This window comes from Rhinolophus hipposideros, assembly GCF_964194185.1.
Source record: "Rhinolophus hipposideros genome assembly, chromosome: 10".
NCBI classification, from domain to species: Eukaryota; Metazoa; Chordata; class Mammalia; order Chiroptera; family Rhinolophidae; genus Rhinolophus; species Rhinolophus hipposideros.
Window position 1 is genome coordinate 64,159,376 of NC_138056.1, and position 13,107 is coordinate 64,172,482.

Below are 13,107 nucleotides of genomic sequence, written 5' to 3' on the forward strand. Positions count from 1 at the left end.
AGAACTGGCTTGGGAGTTAAGACACAGGGGTTCTGAAGGTGAGGTAACAGGAGAAGTCAAGTCCATATCGGACTCTTCTTGGAATCCAAAGGAAGAGCAGAAGGCCTGTGTTATATCTAGAGCTGAACACAGATGTCCTTAGATTCCAACCTTTTAGTTCTTGATACAGCTTCAGCCATTAACATACAAGCTGGAGTATTATGAGAATATACACAACAAAAGGAAGCCAGGCATACATAAACACTCTGTATGTACTGAACTCCTATCTTCGATATTAGTATTCCACGCATGGGCCCTTTTGGTTCAACACTGTTATCCTTAAAAATAGTACCAGGTCCACACATTTATGGATTTCTAATCATGTGATCCTTATTTTTAAAAAAGAAAAAAAAAATGCTAGAAGCCCTGTCTAGATATTAGTCAAGTTCTCTCCAGCTCTCATGTTCCATACTTTTTCTTCCTCTATTCAATTTTAGATCAAAGAATAGACAATTAATAATGCAGAAAACATAAATTATTAAAACACAACTATACAACTTTTTTCCTTACCTCTGAATAATTCTTCGTAGCAACATTTTGGGAGGGCTGCTGTCTTGCAGATTTAAAGGCTATAATGAAAAAGATAAAATATCCATTATGTCGTTCTTAGAACAACTTAGAAAAATTTGCACCTTTCTTTCGCTGAAGATTTTCTAAGTTCTCTGCAAAAACCCAAGATGACTAATTATAAAACCATTTACATTTTTTAAAATTTAAAGGGAGATACAATTATATGTTCAAATACATCAATGCCCAGCTGCCAGTTTCATACGATTTCTTGGCTTACTCAAATATAGTTAACAAACTGTGTTCACAAACATACCTACACGAAAAATATTTTATAGAAAAATACCTGAAGGATAAAATCTGATCACCTAATGGACTGAACTCTAAATATATTGAAGGTAATAATGTCTTCCTTCTCTTACTTATAGTTGGCAACACTCTTCCCTGTGGCTGTTAGGTGACATATGCTTCCAATAAGGGCTTTCTTATTCTCCCCTATTTTGTTAACCATATCCAGTACCTAAGAAACAGTCTAGAGACTAATTCTAAAAAACAGCTACCTTTTATTCCATGATAAAACTTTCTTTTGAATGCTTACTTTTTAATTTTATAAACTTGATTAGAAACCTAAAGTTTAGTTAACCATTTATTTTTCCCAAGCCCAAAACTGGAATTATGATTTTCTTTATAATAAGAAATACACATTTGGTCTTTGTCTCTATTTTCGATGCAGAGCTCCTGAAACCCTCTGAATTTCCTAAGTGATTAGGGCCCTAAAAGTGTCTTTTGTTATGTTAATGTCGTGACTTGAGCACTGGGCTTTAACCAACTGAGCTAACTGGCCATCCCTTAATGTCTGACTTTAGGATTATACCTAAACTTGGAGGCTGGTTGGCAGGGAAATAGCCCCACTCCTTGATTTCTGGAGAGGGGAGAAGAGCTGGAGGTTAAATCAATCACCAATGTAAACAAACAAACAAAACAGAAACAGACTCATAGATCCAGAAAACAAACTGAGGGTTGCCAGATGGGAGGGGCATTGGGGGCTGGGTGAAAAAGGTCAAGAGATTAAGAAGTACAAATTGGCAGTTACAAAGTTGTCACAGGGGATGTAAAGCATAGGGAATATAGTCAATATCTATGTACTGTGCCAGGTTGGTACTAGTCTTGACGGGGATCACTTCATAAATTGTATAAATGTCTAACCACTATGCTGTACACCTGAAACTAATATAATATTGAATGTCAACTGTAATTGAAAAAAAAATACTAAAATCCTCTCAAACCAATCACCAATGGCCAATGATTCAGTCAATCGTACCTATGTAATGAAGCCTCCATAAAAACGCAAAAGGAAGGGGTTTGGAGAACTGCCAGATGAAGGACCAGAACACTTCCACAAGCCACTGCGCCAAGCCCCAAATTCTGGGGACACAAGCTCCTTCCCTCTGTATCTTTTCATCTGGCTGTTGATTTATATCCTCTAATATCCCTTGTAATAAACCAGTAATCTATTAAGTAAACTAGTTTCCTGAGTTCTGTGAGCTGCTCTGATTCATAGCCAGTTGATCAAAAGCACAGGTACCTGGGTTCAGTTTGGCATCTGAAGTGAAAGGGAGCGGTCTTGTGGAACTGAGCCTTAACCTGAGGAATCTGATGCTATCTCTCCTTAAATATTGTCAGAATTCAGTTGAATTGTAGGACTCCGAGGTGGTGTACACACAGACACACAGACACTCTCTCTCTCTCTCTCTCTCTCTCTCTGTCTTTCTCCAAATCAAATAACTGGGCAAGAGGAGAAAAAAAAAGACATAGGACTTGAAAAGATAAATGAAATGCTCAAAGAATCCCACAAAGTCCAAAATCCTCCTAGTCAGAAAATTAAGTAATCTTTTTCCTTACCTAAATTTACAATTTGCTCATTTTTCCTTTTCCAAGTTCTATCCCCAATTTGTGATGTCTACCTGAGAGCAGAGACAAAGGGCAAAGCAGAGTTCTTATCCACTCTCCTCAATTAGTGGCTTCACATCCTACTCAAAAGGCTGGACAGGGCAACTGGGTAACAAAGCCAGTCATCATGATTCTTTCAAAGACTATTTCTGCTCAATAGTTATTCACTAATTGACTCCTCAAGCTCTCAGGCCCTTGAAAGCAACTCCACGGAGCTTGTTATTAGAGAATTTGACCTTGATTTTTCTCTTCATCTCTACTTATAGCAGGGCTCTCGAAGTTATAGTTTTAAAGGTGCTTTTGTCCCAAAGTTATGATGACTATACTTAATACCCCATGATTAGTTTTCGGAGACTTAACCATCAAATCTAATCTGCTAAAAATGGTTTACACAGATATATAAAAAGTCAATTTCATTTTTCAGAAAAAGGCCCAATGTTGAGGTAATCAGTTAAATTGCTAAACCATTAGACTGAGTCATTTACATAAAAGAAAATTTAGACTAATTTATAAAACTTCCGTTTGTGTAAGTTTATTGTAAACTAACTCTAATAGCAGTAATCATTTATTTGATTCTTACTAAGTGCTATACTCATTGATGTACATGCATAAGTTCTCGTAATACTTATAACTACTCCGTGAAGTCAGTACTACATTGCTAATTTTATAGCTAAGGGATCTGAAGCTGACAGAATAATAATAGTTTACACTTCCTAGGCCTTAATATGTATAAATATTAGGCCAGGTATTTCACATGCCTTTCTCATTAATCCTCAAAACAGCCCAATGAGCTGGATGTAACCATCACCTCATCTTACAAATGAGGACACTGACGCTTAGAGATGGAAAGCTTAACTGATCCGCTGGAGGACAGGCAGCTAGTAAATCAAGGAGTCAGAGAGTTCAGACAAAGGTCTTTCTGACTTTGGAACCATGCTCTGAACTTTTATGCTACACAACCTGTAAGTCATTTTTATTCAGCCTTCTCAAGTATTTAATGAGCATCTGCATGTGCCAGGCACTGTGGACACAGCGAACATGCAATCCTTGTTCTCTGGTGCTTACAGCGCAGGGGCACGGAGACAGCAAACAGCTGGCCAACCACAGCAGGTCTGACTCTAGCTCCTGGGTTCTAAACCATCCGTGGCAAAAGGCACCACAGTAAGATTTTTGCCTGGAACATAATTCCGGAAATCTTGTTTCATATTAATTTGGTTTACGTACACAGCCTCTTTCTACAAATGAATATTATTACTTCAAAAGTGATTAGTCATGCCAATTAGTGAACATGTTAAAGCACTGTTATAACTGGTTTCTTGCTTTCTCCACACAAATAGAAGCTTTATTCCACACTATCAATGGGGAACAGAGCATGAGTCATTAAAGAATGTCTTTGAAAGTCTCACTGGCATAGTGGTTCTGAAAGGAGCTGATGTTAGAAAGTAAACAAAAATGCCCACAAAACCCCTATGAGACACAGAGTTCTAGCTGCAAAGGAGGCAGCCACAGATGAGTTTTAAATAAAGAAAATAAAGAAAAAAACCTCTGTACCTCTTCATTATAGGCTAGATTATTCAGATAAACATTTCTGCCGAAAACAACCCAAATTATTATATTAAACATTGAAAAAAAAATCTTAATGGCACTGAGGAGCTGATCACACGGTAAGGAATTAACAGGCCCAAACTGAAGAAAAGCTAGAACTCAGAGAGGCTAGTATAGCAGAATCCTTTTCCCTGAAGCCCCCTGTTGCTTTGGGCAAATGTTAACATTGGTTTGGACAGTTCTGCAGGGAGAGGGAGAGAACTACCAAAGTTTGAGGCCTGTCCAAGATGGGGAGCCTAATGCATTTTCTCCCTACCTTAAGGTGGGATCCCAATGGTTAAGGAGGGAAGCAGACATAAACAGGATTTTACAAATACCTATCACTTGACTGGTTTTCAACGCATACATTTAAACCTAAAGTGATCTAAGACTTGTGGTGCCCCTAAAAGCCTGGAAAAACAAATATGAGTCTTCTCTGGAGGAAGACATTTTCACCCAAGATCTCACATTATTCCTACTGGTAATTTTTTGATAGGGACAACAGATAACAAAGCACACAAGGAAACGAGTCACCATGAATGAGAACCAAGAGGAACAGCAATCAGAAATAAAGAACAGAAAAAGGCCAAAGACATTCAGGTACTGGGCTATTAGACACAGAATAAAAAAAAATCCCTACTACCATGTTTCCCTCATTAATATAAGACCTGGTCTTACATTAATTTTTGCTCCAAAAGATGCCTTAGAGCTGATGGTCCGGCTAGGTATTATTTTGGGGAACACGTTATGTACATACAAGAAATTAAAAACAGGTTTAAAAATATCTGTAGAGAATTTTAAAAACTATTAAGTGACATAGCATATTTAAAAAGAACCAAAAAGAATTTCAACCCTCCCTCCCCATAAAAAAAGAAAATTAAAAAAATCAATGGACAGTTTTAACAATAGATGAGTTAACTGGAAGATTGATTAGAAATAATTACTCAGAATGTAGGTCTGGGAAATAAAACAAAAAATACAGGAGAGGTTAAGAGTCATAGGAAGGACAGAGCTAAAAGGTCATACATTTATTTAATTGAAGACCCAGAAAGGAAGAGAAAAAGAATAGTATAGAGGTACTATCTAAAGGGAAAACAGCTAAGGATTTTCTAGAAACGATGAAAGACACCAATTCACAGTTCATGAAACCCAATAAATCCTAAGCAGTACAAAAAAAAAGAATCCCATATCTAGATTCATCATAGGGAGACTGCAGAACACCAAAGAGGAAAAATAAACTACTTAAAAAATAACAAGGTTAACTTATTTCTTAACAACAACAATGGAAACCTGAAGACACACTTTAAATAATTCTACCCAGTAGTGTCAAGAAAAGCTTCACATAAAACAACTAAACCATGATTTAAAAAAGGCAGTTTGGGGTAAGGTAAAGGTGGGTAATTTATAACATTTACGCGTCTGTGTTGCATGCTAACCAACTTTTGGTGTTTTAACATGGAACTGTTCAGATTTTGTTCACTCCACTTTTCTAACTCTGTTTTCTCTTTTTTTTATAATAGCAATAACTAACAGTTCATAAATGCCTATTATATGCCAGATTTTTTGCTTTTACTCTGCAGAATAACCCTATATAGCAGGGATTATTATTCCCAATGTACATGTAAACAAACCAGGAGAGTGAGTGATCTATCCAAAATCACAAGGCTTTTTATGTGGTGAACTCAGCCTAGATATTTACCATGCTGTCTTTTGTCTCTGTCTTTCTCTGCTTTCATCTTAAACTTGACAAGAATGCACCTTTCTGGATGCCATTTCATGAATGGCAACAAAAACATCATGCTTCTGAAGTCAAAAGCTCAGGATCTCAACTGGCTTTCCTTAAGTACTGAATAATCCTTGAGTAAAAATACAGCAACAGAATTTTTGATAGGAAGATGCCTTAAGAGTCATTTAATGGATCTTTTGTTTATATCCTTTGTCCAATGTCAGTCGTCACCCAATAAATGTTGAAAACTTCCTTTGATGGAGTCACAACTCACCTCTTTCTGGGGCAGCTTCTTCCATCTTTATATTGACAGGTTATTCTATATGATGCAAAGACTCTTTCCTCTACTGAGAACCAGTAGATAAGTCTCTAATGTAATCTTGCTCTGGAAACTGGTATACTAGTTAACTAGTGCTTGTGAAATCTGACAACTGAGATCAATCTGGGCTCTAAAATTTATTAGTTGTGACACCTTGGGTAAGTTGCCTGTCTTTTCAGGTCCTCAGTTCTTTTCTGTAACACAGGTATAATTTAAGTACCTATGCCACAGAGCTGCTGAGAAGCATGCAGTAACTGTTTTGTAAATATTAGCTATTATTAGTACTCTTAGTGGTTTTATCAACCTAGGGCCATTTGCTTAGCTCAGTTCCCTCATCTATAAATGAGGGAGTAGGTGAAGTTGTTCTTGAGTCTTCCCAGTCTATTTTATTTGATAAGTTTATTATCAAGTAATAAACTTAAATATCTGAATGGTTCTAGCTTTTCCCATCTATCTTCATCGGGCTAGTAATTATTAATCTGGAACCCCTGGATGGACTTCATGGGGATCCTTTGAGTACAACTGCACGAGTACTTCTTTAATGAGGCGACATAGCTTTCAGTAGATTCCTAAGAACCCACAACTCAAAATAGATTTAAAACCACTCCTATGCAACTATACAAATCAAATCTATGCGATCTTTCACATGATAGAACTTAATTTATATAAAGACCTAAATTTTCCCCAGGTCAGACATTCCAAGTTCTTTCTCCTTTTTTTTATATTATATGGTTTCTTTTCTGAATGATTATATATAGCTGATATCCTTCTTGAAATAGTTCCAAAGATGAGCATGGTATTCTTGGCATGAGGCATCCAATTCAGAACAGAGGGAGCACTTCCCTGCTGTAGAGACGCACAACTTCTATTATTAATGCTTAAGACACCGTTAGACTTGGACAGGTTGGTCAACCTGCATAACTTACTGACCTAAGTCTTTTTTACTTGGGTGGCTGCTAATGTCACATTCCTCTCGGAACTCTATTTGTACAGCTGAACTTTGGGAAGTAAATACATTTTATATTTATCCTTGATAAATTTCACCTTGTGCAATTTAGTCCAACTCCTCAATCTGTCAAAAATTAATCCTAGCTATAGAAGTAATCTCAAATAATAAGATGATGTAAATAAAATACATGTATATGGACATACTCTGAATACAAGGTAGAAAAAAAACATCACGACCTATTTTAACATATATTTTCACAAATCTGACTAATAACTTCAGTGGATCTCCATATTTTAAACCATACTATTTAAAATAGTCCATTAAAATTTTATGTTAAATTATTATTAAAAATAGTTCACAGAAATAGGTCCCCTTAGTTTGAGGACCATTTTTAGACCACAACATATACATGAAATAAATTCAAAGGACCCTAACCATAATTTCTCTTAAATACAGCTCACATGACTTCTCTACACCAGTAGAGGCAAAAGCAGCATGAGGAAAGAAAGTAAATAATACATTAAGAAGCAGTTTCTTCTCTCTTGATCAGTGTTAATGTACTGACCAGTTGTCTTTTCTGTCTTAGTGATCACTCTATAAAAGGGAAATAATCAAATTTGTCTGAAAGTAAAAAATTATAAAAATTAATCTTTAAAGCTCACCCTAAGAGCTTCAATAAATGGTGAAAATATTTTAAATAAGCACAATTTACCCTGTGATTCTAAGAAACCTTTTGATTCCCTCATGATGGCAACACAAACCAATGAGGTTTACTAATGGGGTTTCCTAGGTCTTGCTTTATTGGAATTTACAAATAACTGCTAGATAATCATTTGTAGTCCATACTCACCCTCTGTAATAGACATATTTCTAAATGTTGACGTAGTGGCCTTTGAACTTCTGCTTCGAGTAGAAATCTCCAGACCAGTGCCTGCTATTAGAATAATGAGCAGTTATTATACAAGTCCATCAGCAGCTAAGGCTTTTTTTAAAACAATACCAAAATGAAATCTAAATAAACTTATGTCAAAACATAGTTTATGTGTAAAAAGCCAAAGATATATATAAAATGTCTAGAGTCTGATCAATCAATTTTCAGAGACTATACTTAGGCCACATTTGGTTCATACTGTTCCAATTAAAATTTAAGGAAAAACTTTATAAATGTAAGGATAATGAAAATAATTATCACTAGAAGAGGAGGATTTCTCTCCCTGGAGATTTTTAACTAAGGTACTATCCATTTTACCAGCCTAAAATCCCTATGGAAAAATATTTAATAAAAATAATTTTAAAATATTCCTAGGGATGGATTTATAAATGCATAAGGAAATCACTGGATGACTATTTTCTATTGTTTGGACTATTCAATGATAACAGTGTAACATTAAACAATGATAGAAATTAATATCAATAATTGCTTTAAGAAATCAAATTATTTTGAGGTGATTTTCCTTTTCAAACAAATTTTACGAAACCACTTTATAAAAATGTGGGCATCTGTATCTTATGACAGTAATAAGAATAATACTTTTTATTATCTGGAGTTTTCTTCCTGTCGTTGTGGCCATTTGCTAGCCATTTTCCTTAACAGCTCATTACTTGCCTTATCATTACTTTGTACATGTAAGAGTAAATAAGACATTAAATGTACCCAAAAGGTACATTTATGTGTGTGCAGCCATTCAGAATTTATTTAAGTAAAATGTACATGTCAGAACTATATTAAAGACTGACTTCATGCATTATAAAAATACATTGGAAAGGACAATTCTGTATTTCCCACTCAATGGCCAACTCTGACTATCTGCAAAAGACTGTACTCGGTGCTAACCTCTTCCCCGCTGAGACCCTCCTCTGGAAACTACATTCTGCCCTCTTCCTCCTCTTCGGCCTCTTCCTCGGCCTCTTCCTTTGGTGGCTGGTGCCGCAACGCTATCATCAGAATCATCAGCCATCTGTTCTGTCAAATCTCTACTCATAAAGTCATCGGCACTAAAGGCGGAAGAAGAGTCCTCTGCCTGTGATCTGAGGGCTCTGGCTCTGGTCATGGCCTGAGAGGGACAAGAGGAAAAAGTACGTGAGTCGATAATGCAACATCCTAAAAGTCATGAGTCTGGTCATTCAGATGAACATTTAACATTGTCAACTGTCTATATTATTTTTCACTAATCATGCTATAAAAATGTAAAACAGGAGAACTCCATCAATCAAATTCAATGCCTATGATTTGTCCAATCAATTTAAAATACTACCTGGAAAATGAGACCTTTTGAAAAGGTTTACCAAAAAAGATAAAATGTCACAGAATCAGCACTTTCAGAACTGGGAGGAATATTGGCTACTGTCCCTAATTCAACAGTACCATTTGTAAGAGACTGGCACCATTTGAGCTACTTTGTATGACAGGCTCTTAATAAATAACAAGAAAAAAACTTACACAAAAATAGCTGTTATCTCTGGGTGATAAAATTTTAGGGTGCTTTGTTTTCTTATTTATTCTTGAATAGTACAAATTTTCTACACCATACTTTTTATAAAACATTACTTTTATAATCAGAAAAACAAGAGCAATGATCTCTTATAAATATATGATAAAAAGGATGAAGTAAAATATAGCAATTGAAGGCCTGGAAAAAGAATATAAACCTTAGGACCAAGAATATGCCACAAATTTTAGTTTGATGAGAAAATGACTAGAAAAGACACGTTTGAGACTTAACAAAATGTTCTGATTAATGCTGAAATGATTAAAAATAGAATAAAAACAATGATGCCCTGATCTCTTCCCTTAAACCAATCAAAATGTAACACAATGAGAACAAAAATAAAATACATTTTTAATTATACTAAAAAAGAGCTCTAACTTCAAAACACAAACTCTATGAAGAATTAATGGGTATGGTGAATATTTGACCCTGCTAAGGGAGTAGGTAGGAAAGAGTTTTAGGCAGTGTAGAGCTCTCCAAAATTGATCTACATACAGAGGGTTACAAGTTAACACAGACACACACACAGAGGGTTCCAAAAAAAAAAAAAAAAAAGTATACACATTTTAAGAAAGGAAAAAAACTGTATTAAAATTGTAATACTCAATATATACCGACAACAAAAGATGAATACAAAGTCATGTGTATACATTTTTTTGGCATCCCCAGTATATATCAAAGAGGCCAGATGACAGTCTTTCTTGCTTCAAATGATAAATTCTGGGTCTAAGAAGAGGCACCCAGAGCATTTCTAAGCTCTGTGTAATGCCATGAAATAAAGAGACAGGGCTAAATGAGGATATGAGAACAAAGCAGGCAGGGTAGAATAGAAATAGGAGTGGAGTGGGTGGTGGGAGGTGGGAAGGAATCCAGCTTCATAATGCTGCTCTGAGCTGCGGTGAAACACACCTGTGTCAGTACAGGAAGGGCTCCCATGGCATTATAACGCAAAAAGAAAACAACTTTAGGGAATGCAACAAAAAATACTTTAAAATACTAGAAAAAGATTTCGATTCATCTTTCTTATCCCAGATGAAATATAGTCACTCCTCATTATTGGATTCCATACTTAGAAATTGACCAAAATTTATGTGTAACCCAAAAACAACACTCTTGATACTTTCGTGGTCATTTATGGACATGCACAAAGTGGTGAAAATTCTGAGTTGCCTGACACACACATGCACAGCTGAGGTCAAACAATGTGACACTCAGCCTTCTTGTTTCGGCTCTTGTACTTTAAACATGTGTTCCTTTCATAGCATATTTAATGTCACATTTTTTACAATTGCATGCTTTTGGTTGGTGACTTCACATTTTAAATGGCCCCAGAGTATACTGCTGAAATGTTGTGTCGTGTTCTTAACTCCAAGAAGACTGTGATATGCCTTAGAGGAAATACACGTGTCAGATAAGCTTCGTTCAGGCATGAGTTAAGGGCTGTTGGCCATGAAATCAATGTTAACAAATCAAGAATGTATATTAAATACGGTGTCTTTTAATACAAACATACATGAAAAAAATTATATATTGACCAGTTGGCGAAAATGTTGTAAACAGTGGATGGCAGGAACCCAATCCCCCTAGAAGTAATATAGGGAAGGGGCATGAGGACTATTTTTACAGAAGAAGGTTGGATTCCAAGCCTGCTGCCTCCGTGCTCCACGACACAGAACTCAGACAGATGTTCATCAATGACACAAAGCAATCTCTCCCTAGAAGACTAGACATTCTGTTAGGATGATCCCTACAGTTAAGTCCATGGCAAAGTAAACACAAGTTGTGCTTTGCAAGAGTTAAAAACCAACCTGGCCCTGTTTTTCTTGCATCACCTTACTGAAGTTAAAGATAAACTTACCATTGTTCGTCTGTCCTCCTTTCCCCCCATACCAATAAATTTTCCATGAAAGCAGAAAACATAAACCCTAGCCCCGGGGATGGAGGGCATTTCTCTTCCACTACTAATTAGAGACTGCCATTGTTTAAAAGGTGGCCATTCTTTCCTTACTTACTCTCTGCTAAAAAAACTTAAATTTACTTCAAAACTCTACGCTGGCTCACGTTTGAATTCTTTCCTACATGAAGCCAAGAACCTCTCTTTTATTTCCTGTAACAGAAGCAAATTTCAGTGTTCACTAATTTAGTACTTTCAGTGAATTTACAGAACATAACTACCACGAATAATAAGAACCAGCCGCTGCTGTACATTAGAAAAAAAGTAGATTTAAAAGAAAAAAGGAGACCTAAATTACATGATTAATAAGCTAGATCTAACATGTTGAACTCTATACTCTGAAAATAAATAATATACTTCTTTTCAAGACCCTACGGGATATTTTAACTATATAATCGGGTATTAAGAAAGATATCAATACATTCTAAATAGTAACAAGAGTATTATACTGTCTAATCAACACACAATAAAATTAGAATAGGAAAACAAAAACCCTGACTCCAAACTATAAAACAAAACTAAAATTGTAGAATATCTAAAAGATAATAATGCATGTCAGAACATATGAAATAATGAAAGCAATGAATTAAATTATTAAATTTAAAAAAAGAAATGGGGGTGGGGGTGGGGGAGAGATCCAAGGAAAATGAAAGAATCATGACAAAATATTCTGCTCAATTCTAAATAATTTGGAAAATAATGACCTAACCAGAGCCAAGAAAAGACAGTCTCAACAGACTAATTATCAGAGAAAATTGTTAAAAGAACTACACTCCCCAAAAAGCAACTATACCATTTCACAGGTAAATTCTACCAAATCCTCAAAGAACAGATAATTCCACAGCTATTTCAATAGTACCAGAGTATAAAGAAAAATTCCAATTTCTTTTTATAAATCCAGTAGAACATGGTACTGAAAACTGACAAAGGACTGCATGTATAAAGCAAATTACAGTATCTTACTTAGGAATATTAAAGCAAACAAAGAAGATCCAGGAACATGTGGAAAGACCAGTATACCCGTTACCAGGAAGTTCACAAAGGGACACTGAGGATGCGTCAGTAATAGGATATGTATTCATAGTAGTAATTCACCATATTAATAGAACACAGGAGGAAAAACCCCACATGCCTATTTCTGCAGATGCTAAAAAAGGCATTTAATTCATCATCCATTCTGGATTTAAACAAACAAAAAAAACCCTCAGGAATCGGTGGATCCTTCTTATATGACAAAAACCCTAAATATGCTACACACACACACACACACACACACACACACACACACACACACTTTCATGTGGGTGATCTTACAAATCAATTAGAGAAAGAACAGTATCATAGCCGAAAAGAAAATGACCAGGTGGACAAAGAACATGACCAGGTGTTTCATATAAATGTGACTTATAAACTGTTCAGACTCACTAGTAATGAAAGTTCTATGAATTAAAAACAAGAAATAATTTCTCACCCTTTAGATTTGTAAAGATCAAAAGAGGTAGTAAATACATCATGATGACAAAGACATGGGGACACAAAGTCTCCCAAACACTACTGGATGGAATGTAAACTATTTTGACATCTTTGGAA

The 13,107-nt window shown here is 35.6% G+C and overlaps 1 protein-coding gene across 1 annotated transcript in view; it reads right to left on the reverse strand.

The window, feature by feature from the left end:
• Window positions 1–13,107, reverse strand: part of MRE11 (MRE11 homolog, double strand break repair nuclease) — a 60,948-nt gene that overhangs the window by 12,830 nt on the left and 35,011 nt on the right. Inside the window, exons 15-17 of the mRNA XM_081064914.1 lie at window positions 8,909–9,128; window positions 7,925–8,008; window positions 550–608 (exon numbers count right to left, since the gene is read on the reverse strand). Coding sequence (XP_080921040.1) covers window positions 550–608; window positions 7,925–8,008; window positions 8,909–9,128 — 363 coding nt within the window. The remainder of the gene's footprint in view (window positions 1–549; window positions 609–7,924; window positions 8,009–8,908; window positions 9,129–13,107) is intronic.